Below are 25,486 nucleotides of genomic sequence, written 5' to 3'. Positions count from 1 at the left end.
GAGCCCCAAAAGGTCAGTGAGGCTGTGATCACCAGGGCCAGCAGCATCCTTGGACATCCATGAGTACCTGTGCAGAGTGAGGTGGAGGTGGCGGTGCAGAGTGAGGTGGAGGTGGCGATGCAGACAGGGGACAGGATCACCCCACAGGCTCCAGCCACCCTGGCTCCATCTTCTCCAGTGGAAGGAGATGAAACACGGTCTCCTGAAACGCCATGCGGGCCACTGTGCTTCCCACCAATGGGACGGCAGGCAGGTGGTGCTGAGGCGGGGGACAGCCTCCTAGAGGAGGTGGCCATCACCCTGGGTTCAGGTGGGAGCGACTGCACGCAAGGCGGGAGGATCAGCAGTGAGCATCTGGAGGGGGAGTGGCAGTGAGAGTGGAGGGCAGCAAAGAGACAAGGCTACAAGGCTGGAGGGCTTGTGTGGTGGGTGGACGCGTGGAAATGGAGTTTGGGGTTGGATTTTGAGGGCTCTGCTGTGGGGCTTTACTGTAAGCAGAGAACGTGTTAGCGTCTTGAAGTGGAGGCATAACGTGTGCTCAGCAGGATGAGGGGGATGGAGTGGGCAGGATGGGGTGGGAGGGGAGTGCAGCCGTCCCAGGGGCAGGGGGCAGGGGAAAGGGTGACTTATTAGACGTCTGCCCTGGAGGCATTTCGAGGGAAGCTCACCTCCAGAGGACCTGGCATGTGGCGAGAATGGAACAAAGTCCTAGGACATTTATCCTCACTCAACCCTCTCTTCTCTAGGCTAGAAAGGCTAAAAAGCCCCAGTTTCTTCCAGCCAGGATGAAGGGTCAAAGTGCAGTCCCCACCGGGCCCTGGGTTCTTTTTCTCCACAGTCGGAAACAGGCCTTCATGCCTGATACCCAGAAAGCCCTTTTCACTGACCTTTGTCGTAAAGGCTCTACTCCAGCTCCTTCCCGTCTCCCTGCACACACAGGACCTCTGCCGCCCACACGGAGCTCGGGGCGGTGGCGCATGACTGCGCACGGGGGCAGAAGAGAGACTGTGTCAGTCTGGCGGAGGGTAAGGTCTGCAGTGGCCCTGCAGCTGCTAGGCAGGATGGGGAGTGGAAGGGAGGACAGCACGCCACCCTCAGCAGTGGGCAGGGGCAAAGGGCCAGAGGGGTAAAACTCCAGTGAGTTCAGGGAAGGACGCTCTCCAGCATACCAGGACAAGGAGACCACCTCGTGGGGGCCTTGAATGCCCAGTAAAGCAACTCAGTGTTTTTCCAAAAGGCGGTGAGGAGCCACCGCAGGTTCTGAGAAGCCTAGTGACTGGATCAGAGATGTGCTTTTACAGAGGGACGTGATGTCAGCTGTCCTCATAATGGGGTTGAGGGTGGGGCGGGTCCTGAATGCACAAAGCACAGCAGAGAAGAAAGTGCCAGGGAGCCTGCAGACTGCCGCGCTGGCCCATGCTGGCTGTCAAACGTCCTTTTTATAAATAGTGCTTTGGGCCTCAGTGGAAACAACCTCATTCTCTACCTACTTCCCTTCGCGCTCTTTAACGTTCTCCGGGTTTCTGAGCGTGGCTCTCATGAGGGAGGCATTGGTGTGCTGCAGTCTGCTCTAATTACAAAGCAGGTGAGGAGCAACACGCAGGCGACGGGCTCATGCCCACGGCTGGCCTCACACAGGCACCAGGCCTCGGGCTGGAGCAGGCCCTGGGGAGGGAGCGCCTGGGATCAAATGCCACGTCTGTCCCGTGCTGGGCTGTGGCATAAGCTACTTAAACGGCTGCGCCCCAGTCTCCTCATTGGGAATAATAAAAGTCCCTACCGACAAGGGTTGTCGCAAGAATGAAGCAAAGAAGAGCTCAGCCCAGCTCCTGACACACAGTAGGCACTTAACATGGATTGAGGCCAGCCATGGCGCGCATCTTCAGCTTCCATTTAGCTGCAAGCCTCGCCTCCAAACCCCCTCTGCCCTTCAACTCCCGAGGGACCGTGCTGCGTGGTGACTGACACCCGGGGCTGGGAGTCGGGGCCCAGCCCTGCTCGGGGGCTCCCTGACTTTGGGGTGACTTCAAGCAGCTCGCTTCTCCATCCCTAAAATGGGGACTGGAAATCCCGGCTCTCTCCGCCCCCTGGGGCAGCTGAGACAACAGCAACACGAGGGCCCGGGGCCAGCTGTCCAGCACCCACGTGAGGGCTCAGAGCTCCCCGCCTCCAACGTCAGCTGGGGGTGTAAGAAGGCATTTCCATCTTGCCCATCTGTTGGCTTCCCTCAGAAATCACTGTGACAGGCTCTTCCCAGGCCGGCCTGAGGAGGCAGATGTCACAGTTAGGACAGCAGGGGCTCACTTCCAGCCTGGCCAGGCACGGACTTTCCTGGGGCGACCCTGGCCAGCCTAGGAGTCAGATTCCTGTCAAGCCCACCACGGGCCAGGCCCTGGGTTTTCCCTGGGTTCCCACAGTGACACAGGCCCAACCAAGGGCCCCTCAGACCCATTACCACAACAGAGAACTACGCGGCTAACTCTGTCCAGGCCCTTGGAACCACAGAAACGCCCCCCGCTGCCAGATCACCCACAGCCCCACCTGCTCGCACTGTGAGCTTAACCCCATGCCTTTCCCACAAGACCCCACCTGAACTTGCTGACTTCTAGGATTTGGGCCAAGCTGTGCCCTCTGCTCAGAGTAGTTTTCACTTCCCCTAGACACTTTTCGGGGCCAGACCGAAACCTACTTCCACCTCCTCCAAGGAGCCTGCCCAGATTCCTCCCTACGAGATCATCTGATCGGACCCCCAGCTCTGCCCACCGTGCCGTGCAGTGTTACACCTGGGGCTGCCGCCCTGCCCTCCAGCTTTTCCCCACACACTCCACAATGCCTGCTCTGCGTTCTCCACTGCGCCCATGCTGGGGCCCCGGACACATGGAGGGAACCGAACTGCTAAAACACCCGCCTATCAACAAGGTAACTGCTCCACATACTTAAGATTCCAGGGACTGGCATCTTAGCTGTGCATTTCCCACTCCAAGAAGCGAGTCGCATCTTCCCTGGAAAAGTGGTCCCTAGAGACAGAGAAGGCAAAACCACGCAGCTCTGGGCCGGCTGGCTCTAGACGGGAGACGCTCAAGGTGACCTAGCCCAGGAATGGGGAGCTGGAGCGGGGGTGCTGGGGAGAAAGTGACCGAGGGTCAGTGGTACGCCCCCTCCCCTGCCACAGGAACAATAACTGAGTCAGCAGGTCCTGAGAGGAGCTGGCCGGCCGCCTTTGATCCTCCCAGAGCACACTGGCAGCAGGGAGCGCTCAGAGGCCGCAGCCCCCCACTGGAGCCAGCGCCGGGGCGGCCACCGCAGAGGGGGCAATGGCAGCCCACTCCAACCCGCCGCCGAACGCATAAACCACAGGGAGGTGGTCCAGCTTCAAGGCCGGCCCCTGTCTCCCATGAGGGAGCGCTCTGTGCAGCCCGACACCTCGCTATCTGGCACCTCAGCCTCCCGGGAACGGGCAAATAATGGGGTGAGCACGACACAGGTTGTAGAGACGCCCCTCCCTGCACAAACCTGTCCCTTCAGTCCCCAGTGCCGGGGCAGGGGGAGTCACGAAGGCTCATTTAACTCCTTGGTAAGGCATTTATAGATTGTCTACGGCCACTTTCATACAGGGCAGATCTGAGTAGCTGCAACAGAAAATGTGTTGCCCCTAAAGCCTAAAATACTTACCACCTGGCCCTTTACAGAAAGAAAGTGCGTTGACCCGTGTTAGACATGAGAACTTACACACGCCAACAAGAACAAGTGGCCACCCTGGGAGGCAAGACACTTATTCCCAAAGTTCCTCCGGGCTCCTCTCTGAGTAGGGCCAGAGGAGGCCATACCTTTCTTTGAACATCTTGGGGTGGTAAATCTTCCATCCTCTAGAGTGGATTTAATTTCTCGAAACTGCCCAAGGCTTTTCCAGACCAATTTAGGTGAAAAGGTGGGTGATCACACCAAGGAATGAAACACACAAGTCTGCCAGGGGCAGGACGCGTGCCTGCAACGCTGGAGGGACTGAAACTGCAGTGAGAAATGTGGTTTCCTTATGAAGTTGCACAACTTTATTCCTTGTGCCTTGTTAATTGGGGACAACAGTCATCTGAGGTTCGGGCCTTGGCCTGATAATAAAAGAAACCTCAGTCACTTCTGACTACCTCTTACAAGACCAACAGCATTCCACAGGAACCTGTGATCTGGGGACAGCTGTTATGCACTGGCTGTCCGAGGAAGTCTGCAAAAGACAGGGCCTGGTGAGAGAGAACACCTGGCCGTTTTATAAATGGAGACACTGTGACCCAGAGAGGGGAAAGGACTTGCCCAAAGTCACCCAGCCATGGAACCTGAAGATTTAATTCATCCAGAGTGGCTAGTGTTCCAGGTTCTGAGCCAGGAGCTGTGGGGGTAAATAAAAAATGAGGACATGTTCTCAAGGAGCTAAACCCCTGGTATCCACCAAGATGGGACTGTTATTAAAAACACGGAGCTCTGATAGGCCTTGGGCATGTCCCCTGAACTGACTCTGTTTCCTTATATGAAAAATGGACAGTATCCCCCTTGCAGAGTTCCTCAAGGATTACAGAGAGGTGGTGGACCTAAGGCACCCAGCAGAGTATAGCATACAATGGGTGCTTAATAAAAATCAGCTCATAATCTCAGGCAAGCTATTCCCTAGTTGCAATATTCCAATAGGCTTGCCCACAAGCACGTGCACACACACCCTTCCAGACAGGAAAGTCTCCAGGACTACAAGGCTTCACTGGGCACCTGTCAAGTGCAAGCTGGGCTCTACCTGCCTCCTACAGGGAAGCTAACAGAGGGGAACACTGCAGCCTGCCTTTGCAGCAGCACCGGCCCCAGGCCGAGGGAACAGGCCGCTCTCCCCGCTGCCTCCTTCAGCAGAACACAGATGCAAACACCACACAGACACACAGGAATCGAGAACAGCAGCAGATGAAAAGCAGGTTGCTCTGGCTTTTGGAGGCAGCCAGGACAGGGGGCAAGGGAAAATCTCCACACCTTCCTGGGTCAGGGATGACGCCAGTAAACGCCTCCGCTCTGGCCCTTCTTCTTTTGTGAAACAGCCCAACGCAGCAGTGGGAGTCCAGCCAGAGACGGTGTGCGGCACAGCTTCCTGTACAAGGCTGCGCAGTTCCGATCACAGGTCCCCGCCCAAGCGAAGCCTGTGACCACAGACACAGACATGATGTCCTGATCAAGCACCAAGGGCCAGCCCTGGCACCGACGGGCAAGCCTAGTGGGCTTATGCAACAAAGGGCTTGTCACCACTTCCTGTGATCCTCATCGTCCACATTCCAACACAATGAGCCGTTCTCTCAGCCCTGGCTTTGAAGTTCAACAACTCATTCAGATGGCCGGACAGGAGCTCAGCTGGCGGGCAGAGGCCCTGCACTGGCTCACTTTCTCTTGACAAATCACTAGTTTGTAAAAAACTGTACCTTTGTGATTAAATAATGTTTGTTTTTAAAAACTGAAAAACAGCCAACCTTCCAGTGACAACCACTGTTCACATTTGGGTCTATTTACTTCCAGCCTTTCTCCTACAGAAGTATGTGGGGATGGGGTAGGGGACCAATACAAATACTCAGTTTTTTATATCCTGCTTTAAAAAAGTATTCCGCAGTGAGCCTTACCCCTTTTAACTGTTCCGCAGTTGAGCTACTCAGCTCAGCTTCGGTTGGCTGCATCCCTCTCCACGATACGCATGGGCCACACATTAGCATTTCCGGGGCTGGATATTCAGGTGATTTCCAGTTTTTTGTTTTCCCAAATGCTGTAGGGTACTCATAACTCAATCACTGTGACTGTCTTCACTCTATCCTTAGGATAAATTCCAGGAGGGGAACCACTGGTCACACAGGAGCAGCTTTTAAGCTTCTCCATGTTGCTCCTTCACTGTCTCCTTGTCACTCCTTCTGACCTGGAACCAAGTCTGCAACACTTTTAGGGCAATTCGGATTTATCAAGTCCTTTCACAGGCTCATCAGCTGACCTCATGACGGGGATGAACATTTTTATTTTAAAGATGGGAAAAGAGGCTCAGAGAGGTCAGCGACAGTCCAAGGTCACAGACCCTCAACTTGAATCCAGATCTGGCCTGAGCAGCGTTCCTCCACTGCCCCACACTGCTTCTCTCAGAGGACCCTAGGCGGGCAGTAAGCAGGGGGTGCGGGGGTGAATTTAAAATCCAGTGCATAGCAATCTACAACACCCAGCTTGCTACAAACCCCTAAGACACACCCTGTGATTCTGGGTCCACCTGTCAATGCTTGTCAATGCTCTGACCGTCCAACCACAGACCAGTGCAGGGAAATGCCACAGTCCTTCAGCAGAGGAGCTCAAGTGGTCTTTTATGCATTCAGCAACGGAAGGCTCTCTTCTCCCACTAAAGAGTAAGGAGTAGACCGCATCACGCCCCTAACGGCTACAGGAACAAACTTAATACTGAGAATCTGACTCACTTGTCTCTGATTTTTAGACTGCGAGTGCAAGATGACCTTAGATGTCACATTCAGACAAGCCTTTAAAATTCAAATATATAGGGGCTGGCCCCGTGGCCAAGTGGTTAAGTTCCCGCGCTCCGCTGTAGGTGGCCCAGGGTTTCGTTGGTTCGAATCCTGGGCGCGGACATGGCACTGCTCATCAGACCACGCTGAGGCAGCGTCCCACATACCACAACTAGAAGGACCCACAACGAAGAATATACAACTATGTACCGGGGGGCTTTGGGGAGAAAAAGGAAAAAAATAAAATCTTTAAAAAACAAAATTTCAAATATATAATCTTCTAAGGAAGCTTGTTTTCTTCTTTACAGAACTAAAGTCCCCTCCCCATCCATTTCTATCAGGAGGCCATCAGAAATGTCCACGACAAAATGACTCTCTGAAGGACTGAAAGTATACACGGAAGCTTACTGCCAGAGTGAGCGATGTTTAAGCACAAATGGAACTACAAGCCGCTGAACTTGAGAGACTCTGAAGTGCTTGCTAGCTTGTAAAGAAAGGTAAAACCAGAAGAAATCATCGAAAGCAAAGGGGTTACAATATTTTCTGGGATAATCATTCCCCAAAGGATCAGACAGGTATAAAAAAGGCATTTCTAACTTAGGGGGAGAGAAACTGAACAGTACCCAAAAATCAATCAATCAAGAATGTGCCCTTAACCCATCCACTGATAATAACTTCTCACTCCAAACTGTTTAATTAGCACCTCTGTGAATAGCTGTCACAATTTCTGCTTCCTCTGGAAGGAGGCTTCAGGGCTAACAATCTTTAAGGACTCCGCAAAACAAAGGGTTTGCCTGGATGGAGAAAAGTTCCTTGGCTTTTTCAAAGCCAAGCCCACTTCTACTCTATTCTGCAGATGATAAAGAAACAGAATCAAAGGTGCAGACAAGAATCGGGGTGGGGTAGGACAAGGGGTGGGAAGGAAAGACCCCAGACGCACGCCCGGCTGAGCGTCTGCACTTTGACAACGTTTAGGCCCAAGGCCTGCGTGTGGGATCCAGACCTTGACAACGTTGTCAGCTGTCCTGTGGGTGACTAGGAAGTGATGACTACCATCTCGTCACTTTGCAGTCACACCACAGATGGCTTTCAGATGGATCCCGAGCCCCGAAGCAGCTCAGCAAGCAGGGGCCGACTGACAGCTGAATTCCCCAAGCGTGCAGCAAGAGCTCCCTGAGCTGGACCGATGGCACATTATTCCTGGATCTTTATTTACAAAGCGTCTCTTCTGGACTTGGAAAGCATGCTGGGCCGGCCAGAGGGGCCTCTGATTGCACAGTGAACGCAGAAGGAATTGGCCAGGGATCCACAGGGGGCCCTTTGACTGAGGCCAGCCAACGTCTTCATCAAGGCTAATGTTTCTCCTCCTCTGGGGAGCTGAGGGCTCCCGAGCATTACTGCTTCTCAAAGAGCCTGCGCCCGCGCAGCACGTCCTCCGGAGGCCAGCATCCTGGCACCAGCAGAGCGGCAGCATTCCCTTCTCCCTCCGCATCCCCTTCTTCCCAAGGTTCCAACTACACCACCAGTAGCTCTACGGCAGCTTCTTTCCAACCGCTGTATCGTCTGCCCCGACATCCCAGGATGCCTCCAACTCCGTGAGGTGCTGCCATCAGACAGGGGAGCTGAGCCTCGGTCTCAAGGTCAGGTGACCAGCTCTGTGGCCCCCCAGAACAAACAGTGCCCACTCCCCCACCTCCTCTGTCCACAGCTTCCCTCAGGGATGGGCTGTTCGGCGACTCTGCCCTTTCCTGCTCTGTATTCCTGCAGAAACAAGCAGCTGAGGTGTTGTCTGGTTCACAGAAGGCCTCCTCTCACCCAACTCTCCAACCAGAAGGACCACGGTGGAGACGCACCTCCATTCCGGACCCAGGCCCTGAGGCGCATGATCTTCTGAGTGGCAGAAAGTGGACAAATGCTCTGGTGGATTGCGTAACTTACAAACTCCCACAGAGGGTGTCTCAGCTATCGACAAGAACGATCCAGAAAAATCCATCCCCTTGACAGGTGCTCGGTCAACTTCCCTCCGTTGACCAATGTCGTCTGAGAGCTGCCTGAGCAGTCAGCCACAGCGTTTCACCATTTAAGGATGCAGACTGGGGTCAGGCCCTTGCTGCCTCTGCCTACAGCATCTGATGTCCTCCTCACTGGGGTCCCCGTCTCCAGGCTCAACTTAGGCCTGCCCTCCCCCACCCTCCCTAACCCATCTCGTAAGCTGCAGACAGACAGCTTTTCCTAAAGCACGGATCTGACTGTCGCTCCCTTGCTCCACAACCTCTCATTATGCACAGAATAAAGACCAAACTCTGCAAACGGGCCCTTCAGGCCTCCTGACACCTGGCCTCATCTCCCATTGCAGCATCTCTTCTCATGTCTTCTCACAGCCTCTCCTTCAGTCACCTGAATGACCATTCACAGGGCTCCCTCTTGGGATGCCCTCCTCACATCCACCAACCTCTAAATGCCCAAATCCTCCCTATCCATGAAGGCCCAGCTCCCGTGCCACCTCCTCCATGAAGCCTTCCCAATGCTCCTTTGGCAGTATTATCCTGAGAATGCATATGGAAAGTGCCTGGCCCAACCCAGATGCTTTATCAACAGTAGAGAGCTATGGTTTTTAAATGGCTCTGGCCTCATGGCTTTGGAACCACCAGGTGACACAGAACTGACCTCTGGCACTGTTCCCTATAGCTGTGTAGCACAGAGAATAAGGGCAGACAGAAGCCAGACTGGCTGTCTGGGCTCAACCCCCACAACTGCAGCTCTACCCATCACCAGCTGTCACTTAAGACAAGGTACTAACAATAACAACAAACCTCTGCTTGCCTCAGTTTCCCCATCTGTAAAATTGGGACTCTTGACAGAATTTACCTCCGAGGGAGTGCTGTGGGGTTCAGTGAGTTAACAGACATAAAACACTTAGAACAGAGTGGGGATCCAGGCAGAGTTTTCACTTCTACTCCCCCGCTGCAGGGAATCAGGGCCCACCACAAACGGATGGTCACAACAAGGAGAGAACCACTTTTTGAGGACGACCTCATCAGGCCAGAAAGGGCAGCCCCACTGGCTTGACTGTGGCTGTGGGAAGTCCAGAGGTCCAGGCTGTGGCCTAAGACAAAAGCATTCCTAAAGCTCTCTGTACATGCCAGGCACCGCACTCAGCCGTTTAAACGAGTGATTTTCCTGACTCCTCACAAGGACCAGATGTACTGCCCCTCACCCTTATCTCCAGAACACTCCTCCACCTGTAAAATGGGGGTTCTATCAGGGCCACTCAAAGGCCTGCGTGAGGACTACACATGGAAAGTGTTATGTAGGTTCAAGGCACAGAGTGCGTGGCCAGGAAACACCGTTTACTATTATTACGCCCACACCGGGGCAGCAGGGACATTCCAGGCCTGGAGGAGTTCATCGCTTTCCCAAGTTACCAAGCTTCCAAGCACCAGGGCCAGGATTTGAGCCCAGACTTCCGACCCCAAAGCCAGCACTCATTTCACATCACCACAGTGGACACCACTAGAGTCCTGCCCTGTTTGGATCAACAGCTCTGGGCTCCTGTGTGCGTGACCTCACTAGCTACCCCCCAGAAAGGACAAAGAACCAGCACAGAGAATGCCTGGCCCGCGACTCCATGCCACGCTCAGCCAGGCAACTTCTGTTCCACTTGCTACTTGCTCAGGACAAAAGGCCCAGATGGCAAGATCCCACCTGCTCCCCTGGAATCTACTCTTGACGGCTCCCCTACTCTCTGCTCTGAGAACTCCAAGTTCCCCTGGGAATCTGACCTTAACTCCCCATCTCATCATGCAGTGGCACAGTTAGCTCCCCAGTACCAACTCAGCCCCCCCACTCAGCACCTGCTCTGGCCTCCACCTCCTGCCCAGGAAGCTGCCGGCCTTGGGGCCCGTCAACGCCTTCCATGCTTGTGAGAGTGGGGTGTGTCCTGGCTGGGAATCCAGCTCTGTGGGAAATGTTCCTGCCTGCAGCTCCCCTCTGCCTTTGAAGACACAGTCTGAGGGTCTGTCTGAGGGTCGTCATGTGGAAGAAGTGAAGCTAGACTGGTTCACCTTGACCTCAGAGTCCAACTAAAACAGGAGTAGATTCTACAGGAAGAAAGAAGTCAGCCAGCAGAGCTCCTGTAAACACCAGGTACTCGAAAAACCTGTGCTAAATTGGAGTGAACAGCAGAAAAAACTTGCAAGCCCAGCTGTGCAAAGGAGTGGGTGGTTATGTGGCCCGAGAGGTGACAAATCCCCTCGTCACTGGACGTCTTTAGGCATGGATGCAGGAGGGCTGGACAGAATGACCCCCAGGCTCCCCTGGAATCCCAAACTATGGTCCAGGACAGCAGCTTTCAACTCTGGCTGCGTATCAGAACCACCTGGGGGCCTTCCAAACATACTGACGCCCAGGCTCTATCCCCAGAAATTGCAGCGTAATTAGTCTGGGGTGGAGCCCAAGGAACTGCACATTTTTGAAAAATGCTCTCCAGCTGATGCTCAAGTGCTGCCAGGGCTGGTCCAGGGTGCAGTGACGTGGTGTGACACACAGTATAGTGGATCAGGTAGACACTCTCAGCCTCTTGGAACCATAGAAATGTACATCAGTGTTCAAAAATCTGCATTTTTTTCTTGATTTATTCCCCATGAACACTCCTGGACTTAATCTGCTCCATCAACACCAATTCATTAATGTCAACAACCTCACAGCAGACTGCAGAATGGATTATCCCGACACTGGCCTGAGCCAGAAAAAGAGGAACAGGCAACACAAGTTTGGAAAGGGTCTCTCCCTGATGGAAGACACAGGACACCTGGGTTGAGGGGATGGAAAAGGTTGGGTGAGGGGAGAACTCTGTGAATTCATATCACTTGAATTGGACTTTGGCGGGTGTGAAAAAAATTTAAGTGGCCAAAATAATGTAGTCCCCACCTGCCACAAGTCAAGTCTTACCCATCCTTCAAGTCTGAACGCTCCTCCCTCTGGGTCTCCTCCACTACTGCCCACGCCCAGCTCAGCCTCCAGTGCTTCTCTTCTCTACTCAGAGTCATTTACCTGCCTCTCCCTCCTGGCATTGATCTCCTTCTGTCTTGCACTCGAGACATTCCTGGGCCTTTCCAACTCCCCTCCTGGGCTCTGAGATAGAGTGCTGGGGCTTACTCGTCTGACTGTCCCCAGGACTCGGCCCAGTGCTGGGACATGCTACAAATGTCTGCTGCACGGATGACTGGACGGTGCGTTCCATTTGCCACAAAAGTCACCGTGCGAAAGCTGAAATGGACACACCAAGATAAGCTAGGCAGGGCAGATCTTCCCAAATATACCTAGACAGCTGGCCCCCTGGTCCTGGAGGGGACGCTGACTCCACCAGAGGTGAGTCAAGGCTTTCCTGGTCGCATCCCACCCACAGCGGCGGGGCCGGCACCCAAAGATGAAGCACTAATAGCCAGGTGGCTCCCGCCCTCAGCCGGCAGGAGTTGAATGTGTAATGAGCACGTGGGTATCTGCAGAGGAAAGGTGTCATTTTATAAAGACAAGGCGAAATCATTATTATCATAATAGCTGATGAGACCTAAACGCAGTCAGGGTGAGACAGAGTCAAAATATTTAAGTCTAAAAAGAAACTTGAAGAAACAGAGAGATGACAGAGCAAGCAGCGAGGAGAGGATGTCCAGACACCAGAGTAGTTGTTCAGAAAAATAAAATTAAAACCCGACCTCAAACGCCAGATTACAATTTCAATGTTAAAAAAAAAAAGAAACCATCAAAGTATTAGAAGAAAATATGGGTAAACATCGGAATGAGGAAGACTTCTCTAAGCAGCATACTCAAGTCACGAAGAACATTGAGACATTTAACAAAGCAATTCGGTGTAAGCAACAATAACCAGCAGACAGAATCAAAAAGCAAGTCACAAACTTGGAAAAAATGTTCTGCAACCCAAACAGCAAGGGGCTGCCATCCTTAGTCCACAGAGAGCTCTTACAAAACAACAGAAGGATGAACCCTGCAGCAGAAAGGATGGACAGAAGATAGAAGCACACAATTTTAGAAAAGAAACACAATGGTCAATGCACATACGCAACAGTAACCCAAGAAACTGCAAACTGCACTAGAGTAAAAGAGGCGTAAACTTGTAAAGTCTTTCTAAATACACGTATCCAAAGTTTTACCTTTTTACCCAGCAAGTCTCCTTCTGGGAATCAATCCCAGGAAATAATCACAGATTTATGCAAAGAATTCAGTCCCCAAGATGTTCATTACAGCACTGTTAAATTAGTGAGAACCAGGGGGAGTGTAAATATACCAACACAAATCCTGTAACAGACATGAAATGACTGTGGTTGAATGTTTAAGAGAATGTGGACATCTTTCCGTCTTTAAGCAAAAAGAAAATATATAGATACACACAATATTACTTAATTTTTGTGGAGGTAAAAAGGTATATACACGCATTGGAAAAAGGCTAACTGGGAAAACACTGAAATGTTAACATGGTTTCTTTGAATTATAGAATTAAAGTTGGTTTCTATTTTAGTTTTGCTATCTGCATTTTCTCTATCAAACTGTCGTAGTTTTGTTAAAGGGGGAAGAAGAAAGTTAACATAGAGATAAACATAGGAAATGTATGGAAAGCTCCGAGCCTGCAGTTCTGAGGAACCGTCTCAACACAGCCAACTCACTGCCCGGCGCGGGAGGGCAGGTAGGGCTGCGCCATTCCACGAATGCCATGCGGGCCCCAAATCACATGGGCGGCTTTGGAATGCACCGGAGGGATTATGGGGCTATCTGGCTTCCTGGGAGTGCACATCCAACAGTGAAGCTTTGCTGTGAAGAACTTTCTGGTCACTTTCATTTTTAGAATTTAGCCATGGCCTGGAGAAGCCAGGAAAGTTCCATTCCTCCTACTGCCGTTTGCCTCCTCCCCGGAGCCCACGTCCTGGTGAGCCCCATATAAGGGAGAATTTCCCCAACAATCACAAGTGCTCAGCAATGAAATGCTCTGCTTAGCAAAACGTGCAGGCTCCAGCCCTGACCCTGGAGACTTAACCACGACACTCATCTTCCCTCTCCCATGATGCCCACCTCAGGCATACAACACAGCAGATGGCCTCTTCTGAATTGGGAGAATTGGGGCAATTTCAGACCAGTGGCAGGCGAGGCTCTTCACTCCCTGCCACCATCCCCTTTCACGTCCCCTTGTCACCTGCAGTTACACCAAGGCAATCCCCGGGCTATGGCCACACCTGTGTGAGCGCGGCAGCACTCCTATTCTGATCTCCATCACCGCGGACAGGACCCCTTCTGTCTGGGATGCCCCATCCGCAGCTTCCTCTGGACCCACTGCCCATACGGCCTCCTCTTCCTGGTGATTTTCCTCAGCCCCAGGCAGCAGCCACCCCTGCCTTCTCCAGGTTCTCAGGAACCTCCCGACCCTGGAGGGCACAGCCTGTATTTCTCTTAGCCCCAGGACTCAGGTGCTGGATCAATTCCACTGGTGAACTGTGGCTGCTCCTCCAGGGTCCTCCCCATCTCAGCTAATAGCAACTCATCTCCCGGTTGCTCAGGCCAAAGCCCTGGAATCATCCTGGACTCTCCCTGCCCCTCACACCTTACATTTCATTTGTCAGGAAATCCTGCAGCTCCACCTTCACAACGTGTCCCGAATGTGGTCTCTTCTCATCACCTACCGCCAGCGCCCAGTTCAGTGGCTGCAGGTGCCCTAGCCGGTCTCCCCACTTGTCCCCTCCAGTCTCCTCTCCACGAGGCAGCCAGAGCAATCCTCTCAAAACCCAAGTCAGAGCACATCATTTCTCTGCTCAGAGCCCTCCACTGCCTTCCTAGCTCAGCCAGTTACAGCGGGAGACCCTTTCAGAGCCTCTAAGGGCCGACACGCCGGGCCCTCGTCCCACGTCTCAGACCTCGTCTGCCTGCCTGCTCCGCCCCAGCTCAGCCACACGGACCTCCTGAAGCACCCAGCAGGCGCGCTGCTGCCCTTCCCTCTGCCTGGGACGCCCTTCTCCGAGCGAACCACGCCTCGCCTCCCTCATCAAAGGCCTCTCTGAGCACCCATCTGAAGCAGCCCAGCCCCGGCTCAGGCTCACCTTCACCCCTTTATCCTGCCTGACTTGTCCTCACTCTACCCAACATACTGCATCTGGTGACTCCTCTCAGGAGAGGGTGAGCTCAGGGAGCATGAACTGGCATCTGTTTGTTCACTGCTGTACCCCTAGCGCTAAAGAGAACAATGCCCAGCACGCAGCAGGCCCTCAACAATGTCTGTGGGATAAGTGCATGGGGAGAAGGACTTGGAGCAGGCTGTTGGGACCCAGCTGAGCATGCAGGGTGCAGCCTGAAAGGGAAGGCCCAGCAGCAGGCCAGTAATGATCACCTCCCCCGACGCCACCCACCCATCACGTCAGCTCTCTCCTCCTTGGCCTGGGAAGCCCCTTTCTGACCATTACTCTTCAGTGCTGCTTGGAAAACCCAGGGCCTGAGACATTCCCCAGGGCCCTGACTAATTCTCTCTCCATCCCCTGGACCCACCTCCAAGATCCTTCCTCTACAGCATAATGGGAAACCCAGAGAGCTCCCCTTGGAGAAAATGGAAAGGAACTGAATGATTTAGAGGAAAATTCAATTCTTCCTGGCTCAGCAGCTGAGAAAGCGCAAACTCTCAGGAAGCTAGTGCCTCCGAAAGTGAAACATTAATAGAAATATTACTGGAAAATACCAAACAGGAAGAGAAGGAAAATTCCATTGTGGAAGCAAGGTCCTCTGCTGTTGCTCCTTAATGGTCTTAGTAAAGCGTTTCAGCATCAACACATGGAAAGAACCGGAAATCAATCAGGCTGTCACCCTTCCTGTGGACCAGAGGTCTGGCCAAGCCCCCTCCACAGCACCCCGGCACAAAGGGCACTGGGCTCAGAACACAAGGTCAACTGCCTGGCCACTGGCTTGGCCAGTACCTGCTGCGTGGCAGGGAAGGCTCCACGCCTCCCCCAGCCTCAGTTTCTCCATCTGTAAATGGGGGTTACAGCACCTTCCTCACAAAGGGACTCTCAGAACCAAATTAATTACAGGTGTGAAAGCGCTCTTTGAGCTGTGGAACACTCACGTAAACGCAGGAATCAGTCTCTCCTACAATGCTAACAGAGGGGATTTCTATAAAGAGTAGTAAGTCTGGCCACAAATAAGGCAGGGAAAATTCAGGCATAAGATTGTGCAGCCTGAGGCGGTACAGCACAGTGGTTAAAAACAAAGACTCTGCATCTGGCTTCAAATCTCATCTCTGCCACTTACTGGCAATGTGACCTTAGACGTTACTTAACCTCTCTGTGCCTCAGTTTTCTCATATGTAAAATGGCAATGACAGTAGCACGTATCCTAAGGGCCTTTGGTTAGGGGTAAAAGAGTTAACACATATAAAGCACACAGAACACTGCCCGGCTCAGAGTATGTGCAGTGGAAGTACTGGTTAATATTACTATTGTGGAAAGCGCCCTCAATTCAAGTGACTACTCTTTCTTTACTCACATGCCTCCTCCTCCAAGAAGCCTTCCCTGCGTCCCTCAGTTGAAATGAACCTTCTCCTCACCCTGCTTCTCCTTTGGCTCCATGGAATCAAGGCTCTGCCCAGAACTGTCTCTGTGCCAGGACGGCTCTCAGCTCACCCACACCACTTTGTTTACAGATAAATTCTGCCATGCAGATCTGTGTTCCAACCTTGGTTCCTGTGTCCTCAACAGAAGATAAGCCCCTCATGGGCAGGCACTGCCCATCCCCTGGCTCAGGCCTGCCTCCACACAGCTCCCGACAGAGGCCTGCGTATAGCAACTCCTCAGTCAACAGGCCAAACAGAAGTTACGAAGGCAGGGGGCAGAGACCGCTGCCGCCTGTCCCCCTCCTGTGGGAAACCCACCACCAACCTCAGGGAGCTGGCGGGGGTGCTGCTACCAGCCAGCCAGCAGCCCAGCTCTCTGCTTCAAAGCCATAGATTCCAATGTACTTTCTAGGACCAAGCCTGACTACACCCGGCCCACAGGCCACCACTTCTTGGTTCTCCCTTGTACAAGATGTGAAAGTCAGCTCCAGGCCAAACCGTCCAGGGGAGCACTTGACCTCAGGCAAGTTCAGCTTTGCTAAATGACCAGAGGCAGCCACATCTGTTTCAGATTTGCCTTTTAACACCTATTTTATGGGTCAGAAATGCTTTGGGGGCGGGGAGAGGACAGGGTCAAGTCTGGGGAAATCTGCCACGTTTTGAGATTGTCAGATGAGAGGCTGCTCACCTGATCTCCCTTAAGGAAACCTAGCCAGGGTGCCACTAGCTTTTTTTTTTTCTCTTAAAACAGAGCACAGGCAGCCTCACCAATCCTCGGAGGGAGGGAACACTTGGTGTTAGAATGAGAAGACATGACAGTTACAAGACGTGCGTTTTGTTCAGCTGTCCCTTGGGAAGCACCAACCCTGTGCATGGGATTTCTCTATAAAGTAACTCCAGCGCTGTATTAACATTCCATTTACGGAGCTCAGAGGCAGACAGGGGAAGAAAGAGAGAAGCCAGCTCTGGGGCCTCTCCTGGGGACCCCAAAGCTCAGACTGAAAGGGATGGGAATCAGGGCAGAGGGTGCGAGACAAGGAACATTAAGTGAAGGGAGGAGGAGACACACAATGCCCATCCCGGCAAATATCAGAGCCTTACTAGCTCCACTGAAATCACAAAAGACAGCAGGACAAACTGACAAAAAGCACTTGGACTTTGAACTTAGACTGCACGGGTGTGATTCTGGTTCCGTCACTTGGTAGCTGTGTGACGTTGGGCAAGTCATTAACCTCTAAGCCTCAGTTTCTTTATCCATAAAATGGGGGTAAGCCTACCTGTGGCAGATGGATTTGACTGAAGGCCCCTATTAATGGCCTACCTGTGCCCCGGCCCTTTGCTAGGGGACTATGCAGCTCCTCCTCTCTACTTGAATTCTGGCCGGCCTTGTGACTTGCTCTGCTCAACAGAAGGCAGCAGAAGAGACAGTGTGCCAGTTTCCAACCTCAAGGAAACTTATGGGCTGCTGTCCTTTCCTGGAACCCTGCCACCATGACGTGAACAAGGCTGGCTTGCTGTACGATGAGAGACCACAAGGAACAGAGTCAACTCATCACGGTCAAGGCCATCCTAAACCAGCTGACCCCGAAATACGTAAGAGAGCCCAGCTAGGACCAGCAGGGCTGCAAACCTACCCCATACTGACCGCGGAAGCCTGAACGAGCCCAGCTGAGACCAGAACAACCACTCAGCTGACATGTGGGCTCACGGACAATAATAAAGGCTAATCTTTTAAATCAGGGGTTGGACACTACAGCCCACACTGGCGGCCTGTCTTTGTAAATAAAGTTTTATTGGAACACTGCTACAGTCTTTAATTTATACATTGTCTATGGCTGCTTTCAAGCTACAGTGGCAGAGTTTAATAGTTGTGATGGAGACCATCTGGCCTGCAAGCCTCAAAATAGTTACTGTCTGGCCCTTTAAGGAAAGTTTGCTAACTGCTGCTAAACTCCTGTTTTAAAACCACTGAGTTTGGGGTGATTTGTTAGCAATTAGCAATAGCTAACTGACACTGCACCTAAACCTCTTCCGGGGCCTATGAGGACCAAATGACGAATTAAGGTTAGCATGAAGCCTGGAGAATATATTTCTCTTCTGGAGATCAATAGGAAAATCGGATTTGCTCTGCATTTCTGTCACATGACTTTCAAGGGACAGGACTTCCAAGGAGAAAGTGTCCCAAGCCAAACCACAGCTCCCAAGTTTGGCTCTTACCTGTTCAATCAATTACTTTCTAAGAACTGGAGAACCTGGCTGTTGAGAAGTCATGTTTGACTGCGGCTTCAGTCAAGCCACACATCAATGATTTCATGTGAAAACACCAAAGACACATCCCAACTCCCCAGCAAGGCACAGGAGACACTCCTTTCCCTTGGTGGCTCCGGCCTCCCCCTGCAGTCCCCCACCGCACCTGCCTGCTGAGCCCGCGTCCTCTCCCGCGTCCTCTACGGCATCTTCTCCCAGCCTCCAGGCCTTGGCACAGGCTGTTCTACCTGTTCTGCACAGAGAGCCTTCCTCGCCACTTCCTGGCCTGGGGAATTCCCACGCATCCTTCCAGAGCCAGCTCAAATGTCACCTCCTCCTGACAGCCCTCGGACTTCCCGCCCGATCCTTCGCACACACTCCTGTCTGGCATTCCTCAGGTCGCACTCCTGTCTCTGCAGCTATGCCTCTCCCCTAGACGAGACGTTGACAAGCTGCTATTCAACTGCAAACTGAGAAGCCTCCTTCTTGGAAAGTTGGCCACAACTTATTTTCTCTGAACTCTCCCTGACTAGCAGGACACTCAGAAACTGTTTGCTGAATGTTTAAAAAAAAAGGTTAGACATGATATTATTTATTCCTTAGGAAACGTGTTATTTAACTCAACTCTCTGGATGCTGACAAAGTATAAAGTGTTGGTCCACATTAGCATGTATTTAAAAGTCGGGAAACTGATGTCATGATGCATCCTGGCTTTCTCAGTTGTGGTGGAAACACCATTTGCTTAATTATGATAAAAGAAACAGACATCAGCAGAAAATATAACTGGATGGGACCTGTTTGGCTGCACAAAAGGAGACCTACCGAGTAACTGGAATCTTGTCATCATTTTTTTATAAAGACAACCTGATGGAATAATATTTCTCCCTACTAAAGTTTCGTTTTCCCAGGACCTCAAGCCCACACTGTCTCTCACCTGGACTGAATTGCAACTGTCCCCTAACTCTGGCCCCATCTCCCCCAGATCATGGCAGCTGTTTACAGCCTGGAAAGTTCCTCAACCATGGCTCTGAGTCCACCCCTTTCCTGGGTCAACAGTCCTCAAGGACTCCCTGTGGGGTCCAAACCAGGCCCCCACCTAACTCATGTTGTCATCTCTCCTGCCCCAAGCAAGGCCCCTGCAAGAAAGCAAGGCCGCAATGCGGAGGTTTTATATATATACACACAGAGCAGCGACATGTAAGTGCTCCAGCAGGCTGCAGTCAGCTCTTCCCCTGCACTGAAATTCCACTCGGTCTCTACATCCAGCTCAAAGTCGCCCCCCAGGTGAAGACCTCACTAAATTCCCCAAGACAAAAGCGCTGGGAAACAGAGAATGAGAAAACAACGTGTGTGATCTCCTCCAGAGGCTTAGCCCAGAGATTACTGACAGGTCTTCTGCAGCCTTTAGTGCGGCCTCCTCTACCTCACCCTCGCAGGGAGACCTCTGAGCACAAAACAAGTGCTGGGGAAGAGCTGTCTAAATTGGAAACACAGGCCCTCTCCCACAAGGTTCTAAAAGGGAAAATGCCCAAGACTGGATGCTGGTGGTGGTAGGGAAATGTGACCTGATGTGTGTGTGCCCCAGGACTCACCTGGGAGAACAGGGGGATGCCTAAGGATGTGACAGAGGGGGGCGCCCAAAGATAAACCACGGTGGGGGTGGCTCCGGAGACAGAGAGGAGGATCTGTGGACTAACCACTTATACTCCAGGCCACAGTCACTCCCTACTCGGGCCTGATGTTAACAATGAACACTGAGACCAGCACACAGGCGCTTTCAACAGCTTTCCCCTAAACCCCCGTCCCCTAAACCACAGACAAAAGGAAGCTGGGCCTGAGATTAAGTGGGACACTAGAAGTAGGTTTTCCTGGATCCATGGGCGAGAGGCAGACAGAAAGCTCTGGGGTGTTTGGGGCTGGATTTACAGTCTGCCTGGTCTTCCAAAAGCTGTCTGGCTAGAAGTAATGTGAAAACCAGGCTGCCTCCTGGCTGCCTGACCAGGAATGGGGGTGGCTGTTGGCCTCGGGTTAGGAGGCAGCCCCACACAGTGGGCAGGGATGAGGGCCTGCGGAGGCTGTGCATCCCAAAGCACCTCTGACCAGAAGACCCAGAGGGAGGGTCAAGGAGAAGCAACTGGGGCATCAGTGGTTCTCAGAGTGTGGTCCCCAGACCAGCAGCAAACGACCCCTGGGGAAGTGTTAGAAATGCACGTTCTCAGGCCCCACACCTGGGGTGGTGAAGCACGTCCTGCTGGGGATGGTCCCAGCAACCTGTATTTTAACCTGCTCTGTGTAGGGTGACCCTCCCTGGCTGTATCCCCTCCCCCTGGTTAGAAAGATCGTCTGGTAACTGCAACGACTTCTCAAAGGATCAAAAGACTCCAAGTCACAACCTAGTAGGTGACATCCAGCCCAGAGATCTTTCAAAAAAAATCCTATCTGCTCACGTCACTTAGCAGCCAAACCCTTCACTGACCCTCACTGTGCTTTGCTTCCACGGTCCTCTCTCACCCGGGCCCTGCGGCCCCACTGCAGTCCTGGGTCTAACCTCTCAATCCAGCCACAGTGACTCCACCTGCAGGCCCCAGAGCACCAGGCTCTTCTGCAGCCAGCTCGGGTCACCACCCCTCCCCTGGATACCGGCCCTCCCTGAGCACATCCCTTCAGCCCCCCTGTAACACAGGCCCCTCGTCATGCACACTGTACTCACAGAGTATCTGCTGCAGCACCCAGAAAGCGGGGACACAGAGAAGACCCATAAGACTAGATGGTGGAACGAAGTCAAGTCTTAAACACACTTGACATTCCAGCTATAAAACATATCATTCCTCAGTATTTTAAATGGTCTTAATAGTAATTAGGAGAAAATGTTTACTGAAGTTTTAAAAGTCATAAAAGACTTTCGTGAACAGGAAGAACCACAAACAGTGGGAGAGAAAGGCGATTTGCCCACTGGGAGGCGGTCATGGAGTAACACCGTGGACAGCGGAGTGCAGCGCCAGGACCGTGAGTGACTCTCTGGGGAGCTGGACCAGCCCTCCTCCCACCCTCCATGCCCGGGCACCTCGGGTTCTCCCGGGCCAGCATTGAGCCAGCCTGGGCCATCCACAAGCCTAAGTGGTGTTAGCCTCACAGACCAACCACAAGCCCAGGATCCGGGGGCTCCCAGAGAAGTCTCCCCCTCCTCCAAGGCAGCACCTGGGTGGCCACCTGGGTCCCAGATCCTTGTCATCTACATGTCGCATCCTGGGTGCTTAGGAAGCCCAGAATCCATGCTTCTGAGGTGTGTCCCCAACCTGGCCTCAGGGGGAGGTGGGATCCTGCAGTCTGCGCCCACTGCCTTCAGCAGACCCAGCAAGGAGGGGACACTCCGGGGACCTGGGGCCTCTGGAAGAGGAAGCCAGGAGAACACTTAAGGGATGGCATCCCTTTCCTCCTCTGCCTGCACAACAGCAAAGATCCTTTTCCAAGCACCAGCTGGCAGGCAGGAGCCTGTCTCCCTCTGCCTGGACACCCAGTCCTGAGGGGAGCCTAGACTCTTTCTCAGTCTCCTCCAGCCCACGCCTGGGCAAAAGTTTACCTTCTGGGGGCGGGACGGGGGAGGGGTGCAGAGAACAAGAGGGACACAGGCCTGACAGCCATCGCAGGGTACTGGGCCTCATGTAATCACAACACCACCTTGCACTAGATGTGGACAAAACAAGTGCTATTTTATGGGGGAAAGGAGGGTGTCACAGGAGTGTGAAGGGGGAGGAGAGGACCCAATCTGGCTGTAATTAACAGGCCTGCTTCAAACTGGGGGGATCAAGGTGGCCTGAGATGTCAAGGACAGGGACTGTCACAAAGTCGTCCCCCTCATCCATGGGACAGAATGGGGTGGGGGGAAAGAAAGTATTGGGTCAGGAAGGAAGAAGGTGAGGATGGGATAGATGGGTCTTCTTCCAGCCGGCCGACTGGCGACCCCCTCCCGCGCGCAGCGGGAGGAACCGAGCGGTGGAAGCGGAGCCTCTTGGAGACAGAGCATTTCAACCGGAAAAGCAAGCGTGGGGGCTCCCGGGGCAGCTCGGTACAAAAGGCCGCCCTGATTTGGAAACCTGGCGTGGGGGGTGGGGCAAGGCTAGGCGTTTAGAGGGATTTACATATACACATTTAGAGACAGCCGGTCCGGATCTGCCACCGAGCGCTGCGTAATATCGGGCGAGTCCCTTCCCAGCTCGGGACCTCAGTTTCCCACCTACAGAGTGGGGGAGAGTAAACGCTCCCGTAAGTCTGCGACAGCTCTGACTCTCCGACCTCACTGCTCGGGGCCGGAAGGGCTGGCTGGGAGTCTCCTTCTCCGGCGAGGCTGGGCGGGGCGTTCCCGGCAGGCTACTGCCGAAGCGGGCACCTGGCTGAGGGCTGAGCGGAGACCTCTGGAAGCAGGGAAAGAGGCTGTCGGGAGGCCGACGATCTGGGGAAAAGCGCGTGCGTGGGAAGCAGCGCAAGAGCCCTGACCCCAGGGACCCAGCCCAAAGTTGACGCAGGGACTCGGAACCGGAGCGGGCCCTCGGTTTCCCCGTGCGCACAGTGGCTCTGGAACCTCGGGTGAGGCCAAGAGGCGCCTTACCTTGTCCTTCTTGCCGGCCCCGCTCTCCTCCGCGGCCGAGGCGGCACACTTGTTGAGCAGCTTCTTGCCTCCGCAGGCCGTCGGGCTCCAGGTGCGGCCGCCCGAGCAGGCGCCCCCCGGGGGGTCTCCGGCCCCGCCCGCGGCGCTCTCCACCTTGATGAGGCGGTGCTTGGGGGAGATGTAGCGCACCTCGGCCGGCGTGGCGGGCCGCCGCTCGCTGCTGCTGCGGTAGAGGTGCGGGGAGCCCGAGGACGAGGACGAGGAGGCGGCGGCGCCCGCGCCGGAGGAGGCACAGCAGCAGCCCGCGGCGCCCGACGCGGACGAGGCCGAGAAGGCGCGCTGGCCGCCGCCCGGCTCCCCGCCGCCGCCGCAGTAGTCCAGGCGGCACATGGCGCGCAGTTTGCGCAGCGACGAGCCGGGCCCGTTGTAGGGGTCCTCGAAGTCGCGCTCCTTCTGGGCGCGGTAGGCGCGGATGAGGTCGCTCGTGCTGCCGCTCTCGTCGGGCAGCGATCCCGACGAGGCCGAGAAGCAGGACGCGGCGGCCGGGCCGCAGGACGCCGAGGCGGCCGCGGGGGCCTGCGGCGCGGCCTGGGGGGGCTGCGAGGGCCGCTCGCCCCGGCGCCGCTGCTCGCGGTAGTCGGGCCGCGGCGGCTGTGGGGGGTTCTTGGTCTTGCTGTTGCCCAAGCTGAAGTACTTGTTCAGCCACTTGGCCATGACGAGAGGCCGCCTAGGGCCGCGGCGCGGGAGCCTGGTCCGCCGCCGCGGCCATTCGGGGGACAGCGCTGCCGCCCAGGTCCCTCGGCGCCCCGACCCCGGCGGGGCGCTCGCTCCGGACGCCAAGTTCAAGTTCTCTCCGCCGCCTCCTGCCGGCCGCTCCCGGGCTCCGGCAGCTGCAGCACCGCCCTCCGCCTCCGCCAAGCGCCGCCTGGGCTTTGGATCTCGCGCCCCTCAGGGGGGCGTCTCATGGGATCCCGGCCCGCGGCCCCGCGGAGAGCGAAAGGCCCGGCGCCGCGCGCCTGGACGCCCTGGCCGTGCGCTCCGCCGTGGAACGCGCTCCTGCCCCGTCGGAGCCGCAGCCTCCGCCTTGGTCTGGATCCGCGGCCGCTGCGGGAACTTGTCGGCGTCCTCGGCCCCCCTTCTTCCTTCCCGAGAGCGCTGGGGCGAGCCCGGCCCCGCAGCGGGCGGGCGGGAGAGCGAGCGAGCGAGCGAACGGAGGGAGGCAGCCGGCGCCCGCCCCTGCCCGTTCCAGTCCCGGCGGCGCCTGCCGCTGCCGCTGCCGCCGCCTCCCGAACCGCCGCGTGTGTGACACTCGGGCCGCCGGAGCCGGCCCCGCGCCGCGGCCCCGCCCTCCCCGGACGGCGCGCGCCCCGCCCCCAGCCCGCCCCGCAGGCCCCGCCCCGCCCCGCCCACCCCCCTGGAGCCCGCCCTCGAGACCGCGGCCCTAGCCCCGCCCTCCCTGCGCCCGGGTGCTAGGAGGGCGCCCCGCTCCCCTTCTGCACGCGCCGCCCCCCGCGGCCACCTCGGCGCCAGCCCCCGGGTTGTGCCTGCGGGCGCCGGGGTCCCGCGGCGCTGCTGGCCCCGCCTGGCTCGAGCCCGCCGCCGCTTAGGGCCAGAGGTTGCCAGCCCGAGCTTGCAGCGCGCAGAGGCCAGGCCCGTCCGCAGCCCCTGGGACTCGCGTGCGGGGAACCCGAGGGATCCCCACTGTTGGCGGGCGGCGGGCGGGGGTGGGTTAACACGCGACATTTCTAGTTTACAGCGCGGCCCGAGCGGAGTAAAAGCGGTGCCGAGGCGCCTTATGGACAGAGTGCCAATCCCCTTCTTAAAGGGACGGAGACTCCGGTTCAGCCCGCGTATGCCCGGTCTTCGGAGGAATCTTTATGCTAATAAGTGTAGTATTAGCAATACGGACGACGGTTGCGGCCGGGATAGGCGGCAGGGCCGGCCGGCACCAATCCGAGAGCCAGGCTCGGGGGAGGTCGGAATGTCTGCTTACCTTTTCACCTCTGAGGAAGTCGTGACTTTAACCCTGTTCGCTGCCAACTAGCAGAGCGAGTTGTGGGAACGTTCAACGCCTAAAATTGTAGGAGCTGGCAAGGCTCCATTTAAAACAGGCCCTCATTTTACAGATGGAGAAACTGAGCCCCAGGGGAAGGTCACCCAGGTGGGCCTGGATGCCAGTTCCCTGGTCCTATGGCACCAAAATGATGTCATTTCCACTGGTTTCTACTTTGCACCTTAAGATCGTCCTTTGATTATTAACCAGAAATGAGGAAACTGAGGCCGAGGGAGGGGCACAGCTTGCTCAGTGAAGCTTTTCCTGGGAGGCGATGTGCTCCTCGTTGAGACAGTATCTAGAAATGTTACCTAATTAGGTACCTAGTCACCTAGAAATGAGGCAACTGCCGCCAGGGGCTGGTGCTCCTTTGAATTTGGCTAGGCAAGCCTCAGAATATGACTTACCCTAAGGTGCGAGAACTGAGACCTGAGATTGAGGAATTCTCTAAGAATGCTGACTTACTA

At 54.9% G+C, this 25,486-nt stretch overlaps 1 protein-coding gene across 1 annotated transcript in view; it reads right to left on the bottom strand.

Moving 5' to 3' along the window:
* Positions 1 to 24,288, bottom strand: part of SHB (SH2 domain containing adaptor protein B) — a 129,204-nt gene extending 104,916 nt beyond the window's left edge. The window contains exon 1 of the mRNA XM_014861138.3: positions 22,967 to 24,288. Within this exon, the coding sequence (XP_014716624.2) occupies positions 22,967 to 23,680 (714 nt within the window). The 5' untranslated portion in view covers positions 23,681 to 24,288. The remainder of the gene's footprint in view (positions 1 to 22,966) is intronic.
* Between the last annotated feature and the right edge of the window lie 1,198 nt (positions 24,289 to 25,486).

Source organism: Equus asinus, chromosome 10 (assembly GCF_041296235.1).
Source record: "Equus asinus isolate D_3611 breed Donkey chromosome 10, EquAss-T2T_v2, whole genome shotgun sequence".
Lineage (NCBI taxonomy): Eukaryota > Metazoa > Chordata > Mammalia > Perissodactyla > Equidae > Equus > Equus asinus.
The sequence above is the reverse complement of the archived record's forward strand: the minus strand, read 5'-3'. Positions and strand labels throughout refer to the sequence as shown.